Source organism: Cornus florida, unplaced genomic scaffold (assembly GCF_030987335.1).
Source record: "Cornus florida cultivar Cherokee Brave unplaced genomic scaffold, ASM3098733v1 CherokeeBrave_3.0.0_Hap2_Chr02, whole genome shotgun sequence".
In the NCBI taxonomy this organism is placed as follows: Eukaryota; Viridiplantae; Streptophyta; class Magnoliopsida; order Cornales; family Cornaceae; genus Cornus; species Cornus florida.
In genome coordinates, this window is record NW_026775572.1 from 57,853,950 (window position 1) to 57,878,040 (window position 24,091).

The 24,091-nt window shown below is 37.8% G+C and overlaps 1 protein-coding gene and 1 pseudogene across 1 annotated transcript; both read right to left on the bottom strand.

The window, feature by feature from the left end:
• The window catches only part of LOC132295078 (phenylacetaldehyde reductase-like), a 29,292-nt pseudogene extending 15,221 nt beyond the window's left edge, over positions 1-14,071 (bottom strand).
• Positions 14,072-21,144: 7,073 nt separating this feature from the next.
• On the bottom strand, positions 21,145-22,842 carry LOC132296275 (uncharacterized). Its single transcript, XM_059794487.1, has 2 exons — positions 22,103-22,842; positions 21,145-21,418 (listed from the first exon to the last, which is right to left on the bottom strand). Exons 1-2 carry the CDS (start codon positions 22,840-22,842, stop codon positions 21,145-21,147), a joined length of 1,014 nt encoding a protein of 337 aa, XP_059650470.1.
• Between the last annotated feature and the right edge of the window lie 1,249 nt (positions 22,843-24,091).

The window sequence follows — 24,091 nt, forward strand, 5'->3', positions numbered from 1 at the left end:
CAAGAATATTAGCACACATCGTGATCTCAGGGACCTCCCCAACCGGCACCAAAACGCTCTTTCCAACATTCACCTTAAGCCCTGAGATAACTTGGAATCAGATCAAAACGCATCTCAGATATCTTAACTGGGACACATTCGCATCACAAAGCACTAAAGTATCATCCGCAAACATCAAGTGGGAGATCTCCAATTGACTAGCAGCATCCCTGCCCACCCGAAAACCTCTCAGAAAACCCAACTCAACAGCCCTCCTCATCAATCTACTAAGGGCCTCCATCACAAAGAGGAACAAGAAAGGGGAAAGCGGATCCCCCTGTCTGAAGCCCCTCGAACTAGTGAAAAACCCCGTTAGAGCTCCATTCACAAGAATAAAGAAACGAGCACTGGAAATACAAAAATGAATCCATTTCATCCAATGCACTCCAAACCCCATCCTCCCCATCAGGTAGAGAAGGAAGCTCCAACTCACATGGCCGTATGCCTTCTCAATGTCCAACTCACACAAAACACCCGGAACCCCACTGCGCAATCTGGAGTCCACACACTCGCTAGCAATAAAAACTGAATCCAAAATTTGACGGTCTCCCACAAAAGCATTCTGAGAGTCAGAAATAACACAATCCAAGACTTTCCTCAACTTAGAAGCAAGGACTTGGCAATCAACTTGTAGATGCACCCCACCAAACTAATATGGTGAAAATCCCGAACATCTAAAGCCCCCCCCCCCCCTTCCCGAATGAGAGCAATGAAAGTGGCATTAAACTCTTCTCAAAAGAGCCCTAAGCATGGAAAGCATGAAAAATGCCCATCACCTCCCCTCTAACCACCCACCAGCACTCCAAAAGGAATCTCATGGAAAACCCATCTGGACCAGGGGCTTTATCACCGTTACAACTCTTCAAAGCAACCAAAACTTCCTCTTTAGAAAAAGGCTCCTCCAGACCAGAGCACTCCTCACTAGAAATAGAGTCAAACTGAAGCCCTTCAAGCAAGGGTCTCCACCTAGCAGATTCTGTGAACAACTTCGCATAGAACTCAACAATACCCTTACAAACCTCCTCCTCCTTACATAATAATTCCCCTTCCACTAAAATCCTCCCAATATGATTGCCGCTTCTATGAGCATTGGCAATTCTATGGAAAAACTTCATGTTATTTTCACCCTCCTTAAGCCACAAAGCTCGAGATTTTTGCCTATACGAAATCTCCTCCATGATAGCAATCTCAACAAATCCGCCTGACTCAAAAGAAAAACCCGATCCTTCCTCCAAATAAGATTCCCGAAGACCTCTTTGTTCCATATATTAATATCTTCCTTTAGAAGACGCAGATTACCTACGAGAGTATGACGTAGGGTGCCAACCACCCCATACCCCTCCCACCAGAATCGGACCCTCTCCAGAAAGCCCTCAGCACGAAGCCACATATTTTTGAATCTGAAAGGAGATCGTCTACTGCACAACCCACCACAATCAAACATCAACAAAATATGGTCAGAGATAAGGCGTGCCAAAGTAGCTTGAACAACATCAGAAAACTTCTCCTCCCAATTACCAGACACAAGGAATCTGTCAAGCCAAGAGAGAATAGGAGGAGAGCGACCACTAAAGTATATGGTCCTCCCTCTAAGGGCAGATCCAACAACCTAGAAACATCAATGAACGCCAAGAAAGACTCCATATCTGACATCCACCTACCCCCTGTCGACCTCACAAAAGGAGAACGAACAACATTGAAATCCCCTCCAATACACCATGGCAGCGACCATCGCCTTCTAACATCCCCTAGCTCCTCCCAGAGCAAATGGCGCACATTGTCCTCCGTAGGCCCATAAACACCAGAAAAGACCAATGAAAACCATCCGCCACCAAAGAGAGCACGCATGAAACAGAGAATCTCCCAACCTGAGAGTCCACCTTAGACACCCATCTGTTATCCCACATAAAAAGGATGCCACCCGAAGAGCCAGCAACATCCAAAGCAAACCACTTCACAAATCTCCCACCCCATAGGCTTGGCACAATCATATTCGTCATCGATGCGATCTTGGTTTCTTGCAAACACACCATATGACCTCCCCCTTTACGAATAACCGACTTCACCACTTTTCTCCTCATTGAGTCATTAAGGCCCCGAACATTCCATGATAAAATTCATAGGGAAACAATTGAATTTGCAATCCCTCTCTTCCTCCCACTATCCCACTCCCTGACCCCCTATTCCTCCTTTCATACGTAACAAAAGCAGTGGGACTCTGCACCTCCTTCTCACCCAGCCCAGCCTAAAACCTTCCCCTACTTCCCACCCTTTCCATATGCTGAGAATTAAGAACATCATGAAACATACTCATCGCCTCATCCATCCTACCATCGAAAGACTCCCAAAAGAGAACCCACCTCCACACCCTTCTCCCTCACCCACTCTCCCTCTAAACCTTCCACTCCCTCAACAGCAGCAACACCTCCCACACACTCCCCCTCCAGTCTTACGACAACCAATGGAACAAACAAATCATTATCTGGTTCAAATCCTTCCCACTGAACCAAACCCAAATCCCCAGCAAGAGAAGAACATGCAACTCCCTCCCATTCATCGAGGATAGAAAAGGAAGGTGAGCTACCAGCCAGCGGAGTCCCAAACTCCTCATTAGACATTAAACCCCTTGGCTCACTCTAAAAACCTTTCAAAGCCAAGTGAACCCGCAACTCATTTAACAAAACAGCGGTAGTAACATCGTCAAGATTAATCTGCACATCACGCCCCACACAGACAGTAACGCCCTCACAATTCTTATCAAAAAACCCAGAAGAGCCCAACCTGCTGACCAGACCTCCACCATGCCGCTCATCTAAGTCAAGCTCCGTATCCACCTCAAAAACCGGGGACAAATTTTTGAAAACAGAGGTCAACACTCCCTTCTCTAGCCCTGAGCACCGCCTCGACACCCCACAAGAAGGAGTAGAAGAAGAAGAAGAAGAAGAATGAAGAAGAGAGAGCCCAGGAAAAGAGATGGACTTACCCGGATCAAAATCGGAATGCTTACACGACACCCATTTCTGCTTTTCCTTACATGTCCACCTTTTTCGTATTGCAGGACAAAAACCTTCTTCTTGGCTCTCAGACGGAGCCCCTACATAGGAAACTTTGCTCGCCGTCCAATTCTGTTACACATATTGAGCGACCGAGGAGGCTAGGAATCAAGGCCATCCACTGAAGAAATCAAAGGCCCAAACCTATTACCCAAAGCAAGCCTAGAGCAAGCAGGTGCAGAACCCGACCCAACCTTCAAACCATAACCCAGACCAGAAGAAACACCAACAGAGCAAACATCATTAGAATGGGCCGCCGCACCTCTAACAGGTCCACAAAAAGATGGGTCATGACTGCAATTAAACAAAGGCCCAGCAACCGGCCCTCAAAAAGATAGGTCATGATCACAACTAATAATGGCCCCATTCACCACCCAACATTAAGCCCATCATCGCAAGAGGACTGGTTAGCCTTCTGAATCCATGAGTTAGAAATAAAATTAGATACAGCTGTATCCATACGTGAACGGGTAAAGCCTAAGCGCCAACCACGTGTCTGGTCACCATGTCTTCCCCACCCATGCGCTGGATGCACGTGGAGACCACCTCGGTGACGTCTCCGATCCCACTTTTGCAAAAACGACTGACAGCCATGGCCGCTGAAACCTCCACCCCACTGAAACTCCCGGAGACCTGCTTGCCGGCTACGATCCATTAAGGAAGAAGAACCTTCTCTCTTTCTCTGAGTGAAGATCTGTCTGAAGCACGCCGTATTACGGACCCAAAGCGAATCCCTCTACTCCTTCCATTTCTGGAAATCAGACATCTGCTTCTGTCCCATAGAAACCCATCTCAGCCATTTTACCTCCTTCAGCGAGTGCGAGCCGTCTCCTCCTTCCAAACTATCCATCGTTGGAACAAGCTCGGGATGCATCTCCTCCCATACAGCCACTTTATAACAAAAATGGTCATCATGAATGAAAATAAACGGAGGACAAACACGACCGTCAGAAACTGTGATGCGAACCCTTTCTGCATCAATGGATTCATCTGCATCCACCCAAATAAAAACATCGCACAAATCCCCGACTGTCACAAAGAGAGCATAACTCCAGAGGTGAAGAGGGAGACCGTACAGCGTCACTTTCTTCAACCCCTTTTCTTTCAAAACCTCATAACATCCCACCCTGAAACTCCAAGTGTCCACTCGTGTGGCCTTACCCCAGTCACGACAACCCTCCTTGAGCACTCGAGCTGCCTCCGCCGAAGAGAGGAGTCGAAAGAGGAGCAAAGAATCCGGCAGAGGCGAAACCACCACTTCAGAGGAGACCTTTCAAGCACAAGATGCCCAAACAGTGATTTGAGCCCTATCACCCACTTCCTTATCAAACTTACCCACCAGACACGACCGAAGGTCCTCTCTTCTCCTTCCAACCGAGTCATCCTCCAAAAAAATCGAAATACCTCTGTACGTATTTGCAGATCTCGCAGAACCGCCCTGAAACAGACGAGGTAATCTAGCAACCTCCGAAAAGAACGCATAATAAAGAGAAAAGAAGAAACAGAGAAGATCAGAGGAAGAAGAGAAGGGAAGAGAAGGCATTCACCGAAGTGGATGACTCCGATGAAAAAAGAGCCGACACATCAGAAAGAGAGAGAGAGGAATTACAACTTCATAATTCTTCAAAGCCTATTAGAGAGACATTTTTGCAGAAAATCAAAGTTGATTTTTCTGTCATTCTTTCTACAACACACACATAAACACAAGAGTGAGTTTAGAGTGTTGTTCAAATCCTGATCGTGATCAAATTCTTTCATCTACAACGATCAGAAAAGCAGATCTACTTCTTCTACATCAAATTCAGATCTTGAAGAACAGAGGTGAAGTGATCACACTTTGAAAAGGTTAAAGCATTTGAGGAGTGTTGTTTGATCTATCAGTGATCCTTCTACAGAAATCAAGAGTAAGCCTGAGGTCAAGTGTTGTTGGACGAGACGTCGCAAAGCCAAAAGATTGTCAGCGATTGGTGTTTGGTAAAACGATCCTGAGTCAAAGTCCATTGTACTTTGTTTCAAACATAGTGGATTGATTTACTTTGGACTGCACACTCCATGAGGTTTTTCCCACGCAAACAGTTGGTATATTTTACCAAATGGGGTTTTCTTGTTAAAAATCCCGGTGTCATCTCTAACTTTATTACTTTATTTTATCTTGCATGAGATTAATTGATTAATAGCTAAAATAAGTAAAGTTAGAAAGACACAGATCTGTTTTTAAAATATAAAACTTTCTACACGAGTTATCTTCCGCTGCACAACTCACAATTCCCTCTGAATGGACAACGGATTATCTACCTGCATAGTAGTCTCCCCTGTAAAGAATCCCGAGCAGTGGAAAAAAAAGGAACAGACTCAAAGAATGTAACATCGATGGAGACAAAGCGATGACGAGTGGTAGGGTTATAACACCGATACCCTTTTTGAGTAGCGGAGTATCCAAGAAAGACACATCAGATTGCCTTAGGTCCATTTTGTCCTTGCGATGACAAATGTGAACATAACAAACGCAACCAAACACTTTCAGAGGGAAAGTAAACAAGGTAGTGTCATGGTGTAAGACAGAGAAGGGGGATTGATAGCCAAGAACCTTAGAAGACATACAATTGATAAGGTATGTAGATGTTAAGGTTGCATTAGCCCAATAACTTTTAGGCACTCCCATCCCAAATAGAAGAGAACGGGTCACCTCCGTAATATGACGGTGTTTTCTTTTAGCTACATCGTTCTGTTGTGGTACTTCTGGCTCAGGTTTAGTGTATACAGGTGCAGACATAGCCTTCATTCTACTCTCCACAGCCTAGATATACGAAAGCACATCTCTAAACAGAAGTAGGGGCGGAATACCTACCTAACACTTGTACCCTAGCATGCTCATATCTCAGATGCAGACTGGTGTGTGTCGTCCGAGCACCTAGTTGCACAAAAGAGTGTAGTGTGGCCAAGTTTGAATTTATAGAATGTCTCTACCACTACTAACTATTAAAGTAGCTAGAGTGAGTAGGGATCGTCCCAAGGGAAATGAACGGCACTTTGGAATTAATGATGGAATAGTAGGTCGAATGATCAAAAGATGGATTTGATTTGATTAAACTATGGTTCAATTAAAACAATGCAAGTAAATAACAATCTAGAAATTAGAGAAAGGTCTTAGGGCTTAGAGTTCACCACTAAGCTTCACTTCACCAAACACTAGCAATTGTAAATTAATGGGGAAATTTAAGTTGTAAAATGTGTATGTGTGTGTGTGTCACTAATTGAAAACCAAGCATGGATGGCAAATAAGTATAGATTGTCTAGTCAATCTAGTGAATAGCACAACCTATCAAATGAGACCATAAACCATTCAATTAAACCACTACACACAAAAATCTAGAGAAATGTACTCTTTACACTCATAAGTATGGAACATCAAACAAAAAGAATGGATTGTCCACCTAACTAAGAAATTAAAGCAATTACACTACATCTAGGCTAGTACCATGAAAATTAAGCTAATTAAACTAAGGGTGTGGCACAATTCATCAAGAAACAAGTATGAACCATCAAATAAACCACAAGAGTAGTTAATTAAGCACCATGCCTTGACCATCACTAGATTAACAACATCAATACACATTGACATGCATTAATTTCATTAAATCTAGAGAAAAACATAAGAACATTCATTCTAGCATACATAGACATATGGATAGAACTAAATAGTAAATTATAAGCATTAATCCATACAAATCAAGTAAAAATCACAAGATTTATATTTATTCATGGTCAAAACATTTATTACAACTAAAATCCACAAAAATACACAAAAGTTAGGTTAGGAAGCAAACCTAGGGGCTATCTCTAGCCACAAGTGAAGGATTTAGCCACTCATTGTAGTGGTCATGGAACCCTCAAGGGCTAGCTTGGAGGTTGGCATCATCATCTTCATCCTTATTTTCTTCCCAAAACCCTACTTCTAGAGAGAAAACTATTTCTATATTTTTTTGTAAGATAAAACTCTATGATATTTTTTTTACAATCTTCTTCAATGAATCAATTACAAGCCTCTTTTTGTAGACACCAAGTCAGAAATACAACCTATGATTGGAGGAAATTCGCAGCAACACAAATTAGATAGAGTTCGGCGCGCTCGGGAATTAGACAGCACATTGCAAGCATCTCGATCGATCGAAGATTCTCGATCTATCAAACACTTATCTTCGATCAATCGAAGATGACGTGGCATCAAAAATATCTTCAAGGCCTTATCCACTTTGCTGAGCTGGCACCGCCTCATTTCGATCGATTGTAGCCGACTTCGATCAATCGGGACTTCCTTCGATCGATCGAAGTTCCTTTGGTGCAAATTTCTTGACCTTTTTCCAACTTTGCTCCTTAGCTCCAAAATTGAGCTAAATGGCTCTTGTTAGCCTGTTTTAACTTTATTAACCTGAAATAGGCAAAAACATAAATAAGTAATAAGACATGAAAGTAAGATAAATGGACTAAAATACCCTAACTTAGGTGCTAAAATGCGTCACATTTGAGCACTTATCACAGACCACCCAAGAACTCATAGATTCGATTCCTTTCTACCACAGCATGAAATGCTTTAACATTAGCTGGACACACATGTATATAGTCTTGGTAGTGATCTAACTCTTCCCATTTACCACGTAGAATGTGGTAATATGTAGCAAGAGTTTGATCTTCCTGCTTGAATCTTGAAATCTGTTGTTGGAGTTCGTACAGTTTTGCAAAATTACCAACAGAGGAATACATCTCTTCCACAGCCGTCCATAGCTCTTTAGCTGTTTTCACAAACAAAAACCTTTTGCTGATATGTGGCTGCATTGACTGCAACAACCATGTCATAACTAGAGCATTATTTGCACTCCACTCTTTGAATTCAGAATCGCTCTTGGAGGGATACGTGACAGTCCCTTCGATATGGTCGATCATCCTATGACTAGTGATATGCATACAAGCAGATTAAGCCCACTCCATATAGTTCGTCTCATCCAGCCTAACAGTCATAATACGAAGGCCTAGATGGTGATTACTACTACCTCCCAATACTGGAGTCAGACTAGGAGAAGACCCAGCTTCTTTTGAAGTCACCTCTGAGCCAGACATTTTATCAAACAGTTTTTGGGTATGCAATCCTCATAAACAAAAACAGTAATAAAATACGTAGAGAACCACCTCTCTAACACACAAGCTTCAACTAAAAAGATTACCGTCTTCTGAGATGCATAAAAAACGACCATACAGTCACCACACAAACCCTAGGAAGTAACAAAGTAGACATACCAGAATTGCGAACAACGAAAAAAATGCTGCTATTGTAGAACCCCGCGAACACAAAAAAAACACCGATCGAGTCTGCAATAAATAAAAAACAGGTCCAAAAAATGTTTTCCGGGGCCTCGCCTCGAACCCCAAGCAGGGGCGTGCTACCCTGCAAACCCCAGCCAACTCACCACAAAGTTAGATCCGCAGTACGTGTGGATATGAGTAACACTACTTCCTTGCAAACAAATCCCATCTTGGAATCTCTTCAAAACCCTTCACACCCACTAGGGTTTACACAAACTTGCCCTAGGGTTTCAACTACACACCTAGAGCTTTACAAACCATGTTGACTTTAAGATATAATGAAATCAAAAGTAAGTGATGAAGAGAATAAAGCGGATGAGAGAAAAAGATAGAGAGGTGGGGAAAGAGAGAAAGAATACTTTCATCCTTCCACCACATTCTATTTATAATAACGAGTTTCATAAATTACAAATAAGCCCCAACATTATATAAGTAATAACAAATAAGCCCCGATAACAGTAATCTGAGAGACTCCTTGATGGGAAGAATATTATCAGATAATATCTATATATAACCTTAGTCCCCACTCTCACACACACTCTCAATTCGGTTTAGTCTAGCCCCATTGAATAGACGTCTGAGTCAAAGTGGAGAGGGTGAAAGATTAAAACAAAATTCTATTGTTTATTTCCTTGAGGTTGCAGATCGAAGCAGATGTTAAGAGCAAAAACAAATCAAAGTAGATGTGAGATGAAGAGCAAAACAGGTGATTGGATTTATTCAGTTTCTAAGCTTCCGCAGGCATATTTAACCTAATTATATTTAGTCAGTGTGCCTTATGTATGTGTCTGATATCCTAATTTAGTTTACAAGATATCCACACACCAACTTAAGGGGGAGTGTTACTTGAGATATGATAGCCTAGAATCATGGAATTCAATTTGATTTACACATATGTATAGGCATAGAGTCTGCAGTGATTTTATTTAGTTTCTTTTCTTGTAATATTAACATGCTCTTTTAGTATTTAAATATCAGAGTTGTGAAGGGGTGGTTATTCTCATTTAAGCATTTACATATTCTCTAGTATTTCTTCTATCTTGCATTTCTTTTAATACTGTTATGAATCAAAAATGTTAACAATATATTTTTCTTCTATTTTTATTTTTTTCCACCAGGAAATTTCAATTCTGCATGACGAGCAAGATTGGATGATTAATGGGGATAAAGATTTCTTGCATCATGGCTTAGGGTCAAGAATTTGACTGAAAGGTAGAGGACTTCTATGATTCTTCCTCTTTGCACTTTTGCCTTGGATAGAGATTGAAAGAGTAAAAGAGAAAGAAACCAAGTGGAGGAGATGAACTTACTGGGGTTTGTGGGGGAGAGAGTCAAAGACACCTTGACAAAGAGCAAGACAAGACCCAAGAGCTTGAACTGCACATGACTTGAACCTACAATTGGAGACGGGGAAAAGATAAATACAATTAGGGATTTTTGCAATTTAAGGGGTTACATATTAATGTTTATTATTAATTATGGTAATGTTTAGTTTTAGAGATATTTTCACATTTTCCTATTTATAAGGTTTCTTACGGTTTGTTAATGATTTTTGCACCTATATAAAAGCTCGTATGTTATCAGAGTATCAAGTTTTGGATGATTATGGAATATTAGTAGTTTCCAGACTTCTTTGAGCTCTTCTCCTTCATTATTCTTACTCTTCTCAAACCTTCAGTCTCTCCCGTCTATCTTTTCAATTTTTCTTCTCACCCCCTTTGTCTTTCGTCTCATCCCCTTTCTTCTAGCCTCATTTCATCTTCTGTCTTGTCATCTTCTTCTTCCTTTCTATTGATTCTACATTAACTGCATTTTGGTCCTACATCACACTTTGTGAGAGAGATGAGAAAAGAAATGACTGGGAACAATTAAAATTTAAGAAATCTTTTGAAAATTTTGAGGGGGGCATATTTAAATTCTAATATAATGCAGAGAGAAAAGAATAAATAGAAAAAATTGTTGAGTGGGTGCAGCTGCCCTCATTGGGCCATACCCAGCTCCACCCCTAATGGCCTACATTCAGGAGATGTCAAGGTGTTGGAATTATTTAATATTAATATTTTCCACTGACTTTAGATATTGGAACACAAATTCATTCCCATTTTTGTCAGCAGTACTCCTAGGTTAGGAAAAAGTCGGGTAACAGAGGGCGGCTTAACGAAATAACATATATACTAAAATTAATTAATACAATAGAGAAGTTACAGGATGGACCTTTGGATCGGTGACTGAAAAAAAAACAGGAGATGCCGTGTGAAAGACACCTTCACAACCATCAACTGCAGAATCAAAAGATCCTTCTTCAGTTAGGTTTGCTTCAAACAGATGTAGTCTTTCCTTAGCACCATCAAGTGCAAGTAAGTGCGCTATCTTCGTTGATTCATCTGTAGCATATATAAAAACAATTACTGAGAATTAGGAGAACGGATGAGTCAGTTGAACATACAGAAAGCTATTAATTGGCTAAAACTGTTGAGCCTGTGGTCATAATGATGTCTCTCTGAGTCATGGCCTGCCAATTTGAGTTCATCCTAAAGAATATGACTTCAAAAAATGGAAATTCAATATGCAGCACTGCAACGTCTCAACCATTTTGATACATGACATTTCCAGGTGCACCAGCACCCTTCCCTAGGTAGATTCTCAGACTAAAAATGAGCCCTTGAAGAGTGTCAGCCATTGGATTTGGGTGTTGATCCAATTATAAAATGTTGCTACAGCTTATATGATATTGATCCCGGAGAAAATACCCAGCTCAATCAAATGTCAGCTCCTACAGGGCTATGTACAGTTTGGCAATTGTCCAAATGAAGGCATCTGATGATCAGTTGTGACTCCTAACCATGGCCCCTATAACATTACAGCTACCACAGAAAATGCTGCCTAAGAAGCATGTATGGACCCTAGAGATAGCACATCTATATAATGCAAAATATATTAAGAATTGATTGATTTACTCCAAAATTTCTTAGAAGCAACTTTAGAAACTAAAAGATATTTAAAATCCAATACATCCTTTTCGTGAGCGGCTGAGACTCCCATTTTTTTTAATGTTTATAATTTTATTTTTCTTTTTGGTCAAGTGAGTATTGGTGTAACTGCCACTATCATTTGTCGGAAGTTACTGAACTTGAACCAAAATTAAAATCATCACCTTGAATGTTATTCTAAGTTTTTCTTATAAAATGTGGGTGACTACATGAGGTGAGGAGAAACATCGTCCTTAAAATAGTATAGTTGGTCCATATGTTTGTTTACCATGGGTGCAACTCATTTAAGATATGCAGATGCATACATGAACAGATCTACCAGTATAAGTACATAGATATGAACTTTTATGTACTTGATTTTGTATGTGTGTATGTGTGCATAACTATGCTTTTCCAAAGGTTAATATTTGAAAAACTTGTCAATTGCATAATCATGTCTTCGCAACATTTGATGTCCATTTTCATGATGGCAATTTTGCAGGTGTAAAACAAAAACCGGTTCATTTCTCGAATAAAATAGAGCAGATCGTGTCAACAGATGAATTCTCGATTTGAAAATAGTATAGGACATTATGATTAAAGATGAATATGAAAACAATAACTTAATTGTCACAAAATTGGTGCAAGACACAGTTGGACAGAAGAAGTAATATGGTTCATTGTCTCATGAGGGAGATTCACTGGAACTCATTTGCACCTTGATCTATCAAAAGTGGGATAAATTAAGTCCCAAGGAAGTAACAATCTAGCACGCCTTAAAATACAATGAAAGCCACTTTCCTTCCATTTTTAGTTATATTGATTTTTTTCTTCCATATTTCAAAGTGGCATTCTAACACGCCTTGAAACCCAATGAAAGCCACTTACCTTCTTTTTCATATGTATATAATTGGCATTTTCTTCCCTTGTCACAAATTTCTAAATGTCATGGAGAATTAACATTCAGAGAGGTGAAGATCATATCTTTAGTGATTTTTACAGGTTGGAAGTTGGATCTATAGCCCTTTTATTTCTGAGCTTGGTTCAATCCTTGCGTCCAAAATCCAAAAGGAACTCATGCATTTGTTAAGAGAATAGTATGTGACAGAGGTAATTCTGTAAATTTAATTTTTTTCATCAATAGAAGTGGAGGAGCCAGTCGTCCCAATGGTTCAGTTCTCTGTACTTATTTATTCTCTTCCCTTTTCACCTTATTTTTCACCGACTTTTCTTCCTAAAAGAATACTAGAGGCTCCTGACACGCGAAAGCCTTAGCTCTGATAGACAGATACAATGTCTTCATTTAATGTAAGAATAGATTCTCATGAACCAAAAGACTGTCCTTCACTCTGATAGTGGGTTATGTAACAGCCCTCATCCTATTACTCCCCAGGATAAGCTCACTTAACTGCAGAGAAGAGTGTTGAACCTACATTCACCTTCACCTTCCCCAGGTGATGTGGGATTATGACACCCGTTGCCTGCCAGTGTGGTAACTCGCTCAGTGTCTCGCACCCGCCCAAAGAAGTCATCACAATCATCCCCCCCGGGGCCTAGCTTCCTCGTTGGCCACACTTTCGACCGGGTTCCGGCTCTGATACCATTTGTAATGACCCTCACCCTACCTGACACAATATTGTATGTTTTTGGCTCCCCAAACCAGACTTCCCAGGAGGTCCCATCCTGGTACTACTAATGAGTTCACAGCCATCATGGCTTTAGATCATTTTGTGTTATAGAAAGGTGTTGAATATACATATATTACTTTACCTTCACCTTCCCCATACGATGTGAGATCATGAAACCCGTAACTTGCCAGTGTAGAAGCTCGCCTAGTGTCTCGCACCCGCCCACAGAGGTCAGGTTAAGTAATATTTTCATAATCCCAGAAATACCCTCAACAATTAAAAGAAGAAACTTGACACTTTGAGTCCCACATTATAAGAGGGCATGATAACAATTGATTTGTTTTCCTTTCTTTTCTTTTCTTTTCTTTTCTCTCTTCTACCTTTTCCAAACAAAAACACTATCATTTCCTTTCATTTCATTAATAATTCATCAAAACATGAATTGAGATTATTGTTATCATTTCTTTTCTTTTCTTTTCTCTCATAACTAATCTTATCGTCGTTTGAATTTTGGCATGCCTGCATTTCTGATCGATCAAGTTGACCGCCACTCGGAGGCCAAACAGTTTCTCAGTCCATTAACCCAATAACCTAGATACCCATCAATTCTACTACAAATTAAAACTGAAGTTGGGTTCACAAACCCATATCAAGAAATGGGTACCACTCAAATTTCTAAATTTACTATTAAAACTACGAAAATTATTCTAATTCATAGAGAACAATACTTGTGAACGAAATACAAAAATCAAATACAAATTCCAAATCCCGAATTTGATAATAAGATGATTCAAACCAGTATATGGTAGAAAAGAAGAAAATTGTAGTGAAATTGAAGAAATTGAAGTAAGTGAGAAGATAAATCAATGGATAGAAGGGAAAGAGTGTACTGACTGACGCTACGAACAGTGGCATTGACAGTATAACCACGCTCCAGCAACAACTTCACCAGCCACGAAGCTATGTAACCGGACGCCCCTGTCACGCACACTACTTACCCTGCGCCTGCGCTGCTCATCTCTCTCTCCTCTCTCTTTCTCTATCTGAAATTATTGCTCTTCTGCTATTGTATCCTATGTTTTTATAGTCTGTGATGGGTCTGGGTACGGTGGTGTTTGTTGATGTAAGAGAATACGTCAGCTTAGCCAGCAAGTTTAAAATAATCCATTTTGTTATATATATGTATATATGTGTGTGTATGTGTTTGTGTGGGGTCCACTGGTAAATGAAATATGGTGCATGACATTTCAGTTGCATTGCAGTGTAATGCATAAGCTACTCGCTGTCCAAGAAAAATGATGGCTATAAATTGGTTTTGACATGTATATTTTTGGTGTATGATGAAAAGAAAAGCCAGTTGATTCTCTCTCTCTCATCTTTCATATTCATTTATATTTATTTATACTTTAATATTAAATTAGTAAGACGTTATTAGTACGAGTTTTATGAGATTTGAATAAGAAACTCTTTTTCTTTCTATCTCAACTTTATATATCTCTTTTTGTGATATTATTTGATAGATTTTTGAGTTTGTTTGTTTTACTGAAGACAATTATATTTCCGGCTCCAAAGAGTAAGAAAATCTTAATTATTGATTATTGTTCATGAAATTAATTTATCTACTTAAGTGATATATATGTTCACACTATGGTCGGTTTTACTGTCTTTATTATTTAATGATTTACTAACTATGGTCAGTTTTATTGCTTTTATTATTTAATTGTGTACTAACTATGGTCGGTTTTACCGCCTTTATTATTTAATGATCTATTAATTATGGTCAGTTTTACCGCGTTTATTATCTATTAATTATGGTCAGTTTTACCGTCTTTATTATTTAATGATTTATGGCCTATTTTAGCGTTTTTATTGTATAATAATTTAATTGACTGGATTTACCGCCTTTATTGTTTAATTATACTGAGTCTTGGAAACACAATTAAAGAAGAAAATGATACAACATTATAAGATAAAGCGAATGACATGATTTTCCTTTGTCGTCATATTAGCGAAGAGCTAAAAACTGAATACCTCACTAAAAGAAATCTACTAAGTATGTGGAAAAATTTGAAAGAAAAATACAATCATCTAAAGTATCGCAATCATATCAAAAGTTTAGTATGCAATAAATGCAACTACGGTTGTAAGATTATGCAATTATTGGCGAATATAATTCGACCTTGTTTACAATCAGCTATATTGAGATAATGTGGATAAATAATTACTCATGAGTATATATTGAAAGGAACATCTGTAACGACCTAAAAAGATACCGGTCGACGGCACCAAAAAAATATATAAATAAATAAATAATTTCGGTATGACCTCTGCAGAAAAAGTCCTACTATGACCTGCTGAAATACATGTAAAATGCAATGGCCTCACTTGGCCTTAAAACTAATCTATCATGTCCCAACGCACAATACAAATAATATACAATATTCACAAAATCAACACATACATATAAAATAAGTCTCGTTCCTCCATCTCATCAAAACATGAAAACACCAGTCCACTACCTAGTCCCATAATCCTTTACAAGGAACACACGTTAATTATATCAAGTTACAGTTCATGAAATACAGCTGAAATTAAAAGTCCATAACTTGCAACATTATACAAATAATACAAAAGTTTTACAAAATATTAAAGTTCTAATACAAAAGATAGCAAAATATAGATCTCCAATATCGTCTAAACTTGTGATGGAACGTCGTCCGCCACCTCTTTCCCATGTCCTAAAAATATTAAAGTAATGGGGTGAGCCAACCACTCAGTAAGAAGTGTCTAAGACACACCTATTACGACCTCGTGAATCCACGCAAAAATTAGGTAAAAAGTAGGCGGAATCGTGCCATAAGGAATGCACATCAATAACCACAACAACAAGTATATAAATAAATGTCATCTAATCACAAATACACCATATATGCCAATGAAGTGCAATGTCATGCCAATGTCGCTCCCCATTTTTTAAAACAATTCTGTTTCACCATTTCAAACCGTCAATGCGACCCGACCCATAGCACATCTATAGCGCCACGAGGGAAGGATTGGCTAACTATCCCCGACCACATGGCACTTCTATAGCGTCATCTAAGCCTAGGTAGCTCAACCATACTAGGGTCTCTCTCTAGTTCCCTCTAGATCACATTAACACCACGAACCACTAGGCAATCCTTAGGCACCCGAGTTTTCACAACCCATTTTCAAAACATTTCCCAAAAAAGATTTTCTTGCTTTTCAAAACATTTTTCCCCTTTCTTCGTCTTCCTAATGAAATGCATGAATGCCTTATACCATACTAAACCATAAATATACTTAATTTTCCATAATTTACATTCAACTATAACAATGTCTAACCCCATGCTCTCAAGAAAATTTTCAAGGGATCATCTCATTATTTCACAAAAATTAAATCTCAATAGTTATTTACATACATGTCATCCAATAATTTTAGCATAGCATACTTCATCACATCATAACAAATAAAATGTATTTTCAGCTTAAGAAACACATTAATATATAAAATTCTCAAAGCCATAAACAAAATAATCAAGTTAAGCATGCTTATTAACAAATTAAAAGGGGGAAAACTCACTAATGCCAAAGAATATGTGTATTAGAGCACCCTTACCTCAAATTGGTGAAAGAGCCCTAAAAATGCTCAATTTTTGAATTCCCAATTGGTGGTGAAACGGAGATTGGCTCATGTGATACCCCCTAATTTCGGAACACGGGTTGATCAAATTCGTGCCCAAAATTAAGGGATATTAAAACAATTAAAGTATTTAACAAGCACAGAGTACAAAAAAAAAAAATTAAAAAAATAAATAACTCGCTGAAGGAAAATCTATTAAATAAAAATTTTCATTAATAATTCTTCAAAAGTTATAACTCGGGAATCCCATAAATCAAGGACCCTTGAACATAATTTAATAATCCAGTGAACTCTAAATTAAGTCTATCATCTAACAATAAGAAAATATCTTACATTGAAATAAGAGGAAAGAATGGATAAGTCCTTCAGCTGCGGATCCTCAACCTTGAGACTTTAACTTCTAATAACCTGAAAAACAAATCGCGGGTTAAACTCTACAAGCAAACTCTCTCTACCAGGCCTCTAAAAACCAATAAAAAGATCATCTCTGACAAAAAACAATCCTAATAAAACTTTTATCTTTAGTACACCATGATACGCATATATATATATATATATATATATATATATATATATATATATATATATATAATACATTAGTCACATCTATTACTAGGTTCATTAAATTCAAAACTATTAAACAATGATTAAATTAACAATCATTCCTAGACCAATTGTAATACCCCTAATTTTAAAAGGATAGTCCTGATATTTATTTAATTATTTAATTGCATTTTTATTTTATTTAATTGGTTATTTGTTTGTGTGTTTATTTAATGGTTGTTTTAATTGGATTTTGTTTTGCTTTAATTCATTAATTATTTTATTTAAATTGGTTGATTATTTTATTTGTATATTTATTTTAATTTCATGGTTTATTTTAATTGGATTAAGTTAAATGTTTTATTTTATTTAATTAGGTTATAGTTTTAATTGTAGAATGGAATTCACATGTGTAGTCGTCACTGTTTCAAAACATCGGTTTTGTTATGGGCCGACAAGGATTAGGATTAGGGCTCTGTTTCTACATATACAGGGAATAGGGTTTAGTTAAGTCTCTCTATATATAGAACATTACGTCAACTTATGGTTTTGAGAATACACAACCCCTATTCACGTACCAAAGATATAGAGATAACAGAGTCTTGTGAGAGAACTGAGCGAGAGAAAACAGAACAAGGCTTTGGAGGAGAACAGAGAGGACCAAGGGAGAGTTGTGGTGGATTAAACCAAAACCATATGAGGCTTGAAGGTGGTCAATGTTTGCCAAAAAATTAAAAAGACGGTAACAAAGTTTTGGGACCCAAATTGCAGGCAAGTTATTTTCTTTCTCCTTCCCTTTGGCTCGTGTTCTGTGCACCTAGATAGCCTCTAGGGTTTTAATTAATCAGTAATTGGGATTTACGTGTTTAGTATATGCTATATTGATGATCTGTTTGTATTAAAATCAAATCTGCTTACAATTTGTGCATGTCTACTTCCGGTTTTGTTCCATAAGGCATGTTAAGTTCTGTTGTGATTTTTGTTACTGTACTTGCTTCCATCTTCTATAAACGAACCATGGGGATGCTAATGGAATGATATAAGATCTTAGGTTCAGTTTTAATGAGGAACAGAGGGGCTGGAATGGAACTGTTGTTGCAAAATAGTTTCAGTTTGTTCCTAAAGCATGTTTAGTTCGGTAGCAAATTTAATCTTTGTATTTAATTCCAATTGTTCTTATTAAACCATTGGGATGCTATTTGGTATTAATAAGACCCTTAGGATTAGTTTTAGAAACCAACTGAAGGGTAGAAAGTGGCTGAGGTCGAAGTAGATCATCGGAAATGAAGAAAGAAACGGAACAGTGGGCTCCCCTTTTTGGAGGCGGCTCCAAAGTGTTTTGGAGGAGGCTCCAAGCACTTTGAGCCTACTCCAAAAATTTTTGGAACCGGCTCAATGTTGGTTTGAGCCTGCTCTATTTTTTTTTAAGAGCAGGCTCTTTCCATTTTGATGCGTATTGTAAGTTTTCAGCTACTGTTTGGGCACTTGGAGTTTCTGAACAGTTTTAAAACTTTAATGGGGTTTTCAATAATTAATTTAGGATGTAATTAAGGTCTTGTATTGCATAAAATACCCTCTTTGTATTAATGGAATTAACAGTGCGTTATTTAACAACTTGTGCGCGGTTAACTGCTGGAAGAAAGTTAATTTGTCTAATTTTAATTTGACAATTTAGGATGCTATAATATGATTCTAAATTAAATTTTAGATGTATAAGGGAGTCTTTTAATTAAAAAATTGGACTTGTAGCATAGTTTATGGCTCGGTGCTAAAACAATAAAACAGTATACAAAGATGTAACCTAGCATGCTATAGATGAATAAAATGAACTGAATTGCTAGAATTAATTTTAGCAATTTCTTGGACAATAGTATGATTTTAAAACTTATTTATATGCATGATAGAGTTGTTGATTTATTAAAACTGATCTGTTCATGCTCTGGATGTTAGTTGTTGAACTGTTAAACAATACATGGTTTAACTCTTGGATTTAAATTGCTGAACCTTTAAACATCTTTCTGCAATGATTTGGATATTGGTTTGGATTGTAAATTACTAGCTTAATATTTATGTGTCGTAATTTATATGAATATGGAGGATTGTATGTACCGGTATGGGACGGTGACATATTAGGGATGGTTTAGCTCAAAACGCTTAAACCTAACCTATCGGATTAAAGGAATGGATTGAAAAATATTGAATCCTAACTGTGACTAAGTCAGATCAACTGTGATTAAGTTGAATGGCTTCCTAGATTAATGGATGGTGGTTAAGTCATATCAACTAAATAAGTTGACTGACTAACTAGTATGTTTTGTATGTCTCCTCAATAAATAATTGAATGATATACTATGGTTTTGGACGAATTCTAGATATATGATTATGGTACCACGATATGAGCTTGAGTCTCAGAGTCGTTGGTAAGGGTACATATATGCAGTGGATGCGTAGCTGGATATAGTAGGTATGTGTACCCTGTTAAGTCTAGGTACTGATGCCCACCCTTGGGTGCGTTTTCGCATGTTGCCTTCTGTTCAGGTTAAGACCCCTATTTTAGTCCAGTGAATGTCCCTTAGTGTGGATATATATATGTATGGACTAAATAGATATTGTGAGGTATGTACGGTGTATCTATGTATCGAGTCACTGTATGGATTGTAGTTAGTTTAAAACTTGCTCGTGGGTCTGACCCACTCTTCAATTATTCTTTTCAGGTACAGGACGATTCCAGCCTTAGAGCTTGATCGTGCTGTTTGAGGACAATTTCCATTCGTCAGATTACGTCGGACTTCTCATGATGTTTTCAGTTTTATTTACTTTTAGTTTTCAGTTCAGTTGGGATTTTATTTAGGGGTCCACTAGATGGATTCCCGAGTTGTAATCATGGAGGTTTTGAATGTTGGATTTTATAAAGTTTTATCAGTTGAGGATTCCATATTAGTATTCATTTCAGCTTTTAATATTTATTCTTATTTCATTTTGTCATTCGTGTTCGTTACATAATACTTTAATTGTTTGATATTCCCTCGGGTTTGGGCCTGGGCCTGATCAACCCGCGTCTCGGATCCGAGGGGTATCACAGTTGGTATCAGAGCACTCCAGGTTCAAGTGTCTCTAGGATGTTTCGTATTAAAACTTCCGCGTAGCGTTTTCTCTTGATTAGAGCTTAAGTTTAGGATTCATTGTATTCCTTTACGGTTCGTTTAAACACGTACTGATATCTGTCTTACTTTGTTAACAGCATGGTTAACGCTAGAAGAGGACAGATGAACAGTTGATAGAGGAGAGTGGCACGTAGGCAACAGGAACGCCTGCGGCGTCAGGAAGAGCAGCATATGCCAGAGTTTCAGGATGATGGTCAGTTCCATGCAGAGCAGGAGGACGTTCAGTAGACTCGGGATTAAGGAGAAGATCCAGAGTTTCCTCCTCACATCAATGACCTCATTGCTCGGGCTATAGAGGTAGGGGTAACAGCTGCACTTCGGAATCAGCCTCAGATACAGCCGGCACCGTTACAAGTACCGGTTGTTCAGACTAATACTTGGGAGAATGCCAGGAGCTCTTTCACAGAGGGGAGTCCACCTGAGTTCACAGGCTCCACCGATGCGAGAGTAGCTCACCAGTGGAAACAGGACATCGAGCGACACAGGGGCGGAGCCAGGATTCTATGACGCGGGGGGGGGGGGGGGGGGGGGGCGAAACTATTAGCAATATTATCATCTAATATACGACTATTTTAAGCCAAAAACTTTCTATTATAAATAACGTTCATACAAAAATATATCTAGTCAAACTTTAGCTAATTTGTTTACAAAAACAAAAAAAAATTGGCTATATCTAGTCAAATATGACATAGATATGAACAAAAATAAACCAAACGTACCAAATATCTACTACAAAAGTTGAGCTCGACGATGTTTCAAAGAACAAAAATCATCTATTATCGAATCTGAACTAAAAGTCCCAGCAATTTCTTTTTCAATGTTGATACTTAAGTAATCTGCAAGAAACTCATCCTCCATCTTATTGCTAAGTTTGGTTTTGACATTTTTCATAGTTGAAAATGCCTTTTCTGTAGTTGCCGTGGAAACTGGAAGAGTTAAGACAAGACGAATCAATCTATCAATCAAATAATACACATCTGACTTCTTTGTTTCCACTAATCCTCTACATAGTTTAAAAATTGTTGTCATATTTTAGAAATGTGGATGGTGAGGTACTTCAATCTCATTATGTTGCAATTGAAATCTCAACATAATCGTCTCTTGGTCTATGAAATCTTGAGGATAAAAATTATTTGCAAGCTTGCAAATGTCATCAATTTTAAATAACTTGTAACCATCTCTAGGATCCAAAGCAGAACTTAGGACAATTAGTTCCACTACCTTTTCGCTAAATCTGTTATTCAACTCCTGCAATTGTGAATCAATTGTGCCATTGAATATATCAATCCGATAGTGGTGCTCAAGTGTAATATTTTCTTATGGGTGATGTGGTCGACCCTTACCTTTTGTATAAGGAGCACTCATATTAGGCACATTTATGTTATGACGCTCATAAAATGATTTAACAACCCCAAGTAGGTTGTTCCATCCATCTTCTCTCAATTTTAGAATGATATTTTTAGTAGTCGAAACCAAATGCATAGCATTTAGGATGTCTTGAGATTTTTGTTGCAAAGCTTCACAAAGGATATTACTTGCTCCCATAATATCTTTCACCAAATGCAAAATAAACACAAACTCAAATGATGTAATAATATCAAAAGCAGAATCGACATCCCCCTATTGGAAGCAAGTGGATCCATCTTTAATGATGCTTCGAAGAACTGAACATGTAGGACCAAACAACCTGATTAAGTTACAAACAGAATCAAAATGAGAGCTCCAATGAGTATTCCCAGGTCGTTGCAAGGAACCAATCTGATTAGCTCCTCTACCAGTCTCAATTTCATCAAGAGCTATCAAATGGGCAATTTCAGCAACTTGAGCAGATTGTAATTCATCATTTCGTTTGCAAGAAGCTCCAATGATATTGATAATGAAGTTTAATTTTGAAAAGAATTGATAGACATGGATAACTTCTCTAGATGATGCAACTAATGCTAGTTGTAGTCGGTGAGCCAAACAATGCACATAATATGCATAAGGGCAATCATTAAGAAATAATGCTTGCAAGCCATTCCATGCTCCGCGCATATTGCTAGCACCATCATAACCTTGACCTTGAAGATCCTGAACACTAAGATTATAATGAGAGAGAACTGTAGAAAACGCATTTTTCAAAGTCAATGAAGTTGTATCTTTAACATGCACAATATTAAAGAAACGTTCTTGTAAAAAACCATCTCTGTCAACAAATCTTAGAACAAGAGCCATTTGTTCTCTCTTATAATCATCACGTACTTCATCAACAAGAATACAAAACTTGGCATCTCCAATATCTTCACGAATCGTACTTCTCACTTTTCTAGCAAGAACATGCAAAATTTCCTTTTGAATTTGTGGTGAGGTATACTTGGCATTTTTTGGAGCATTTTCTAGAACAAGTTTAGCAACATCATCATTATATGTTGCCAAAATCTTTACCATTTCAATAAAATTGCCCCTATTTCTTGATTCGGGGCATTCATCATGCCTTCTAAAAGCACAAGCTTGAAATGTGTAAGCCACCAAACCGCATCAACTGAAGTTTTCAGTCTCAATTGGTTATTTGAATTTTGTTCTGAAGTTTGTTTTTCCATCACTTTATCAATATGACAAGGTTGATACATTAAATCTTTGCACGATCTCTCGGCAATGTTGTGAGGTGAACAAGGACCTTCTCCAATATGATTTAAGAAAGCACAATTCTTTCCAGTGTTAACTTTCTTCCAATTTCGAAATCCTTCAAGGGTGAATGCATTGGTTTCGGGATGCTTTGTTGGTTTCTTTCCAAAAAGAAAGCAAGGTAAACAAAATGCAGCATCCTTTGTAGGAGAATACTCTAACCAAGAACGAAATAATTTGAACCAAGATAATTGAAACCGACGGAGATGTTTTGCCGATCCAGAACGGGGATACTCTGAAAGAATAATTTGATATGGTTTCGCATTGATATAAGCTCGACGAATTTCATCTTGTTGGCCAATAGGATATTCCCATATTTGACGACGCAATCCCGGATCACGTTCTAAAATGGCAGAATCAACCTGTGTATATTCAACTCAAGGATATTTTGGAGGATGTGGGTTCTCAAGAACTCGAGGATATTTTGGAGGATGTGGGTTCTCAAGAACTGAATCATCAAGATTAGAAGAGGAAGCTACATCATCATTTGATTTATCGATGTTTTTTTCTTTTAAAGAACGTGTCAATAGTTTTTGGTGGCTTGCCCATTGTATAACACTATACCTAGGCCTACGCTTCCAAAGTAACCAATTGACCTGAAAATTAATCTAACAATGAGTTATTTAAAGAATCTTTTTATCAAACTTCCCTAACAAACACAAGAGTGATTTAAGCTAAAATTTAAATCACTTTTAATTAAACAAATAAAATTTTAATTTATAACCAAAAAATATATAATTAATAGTCAAGCAAAAACTGAAACACAACATGTGTAATATTATAATAACATTATTACTATCAATCTTTCATTATTTTCAATTATCAATTAATAGTATAATTATATAAAGAGAAAAATTCAGAAGTGGTGCCTCTAATTCAGCAGTACTTTACACCAATATTCTCCAACCACCAATATATGAGTAAGAGTGTAAGACTCCAATTGAACCAATCCTTCCAAGTTTCCAACTACACAATTAAGTAAGCACTGCAACATTAGAATAAATGTTGATTT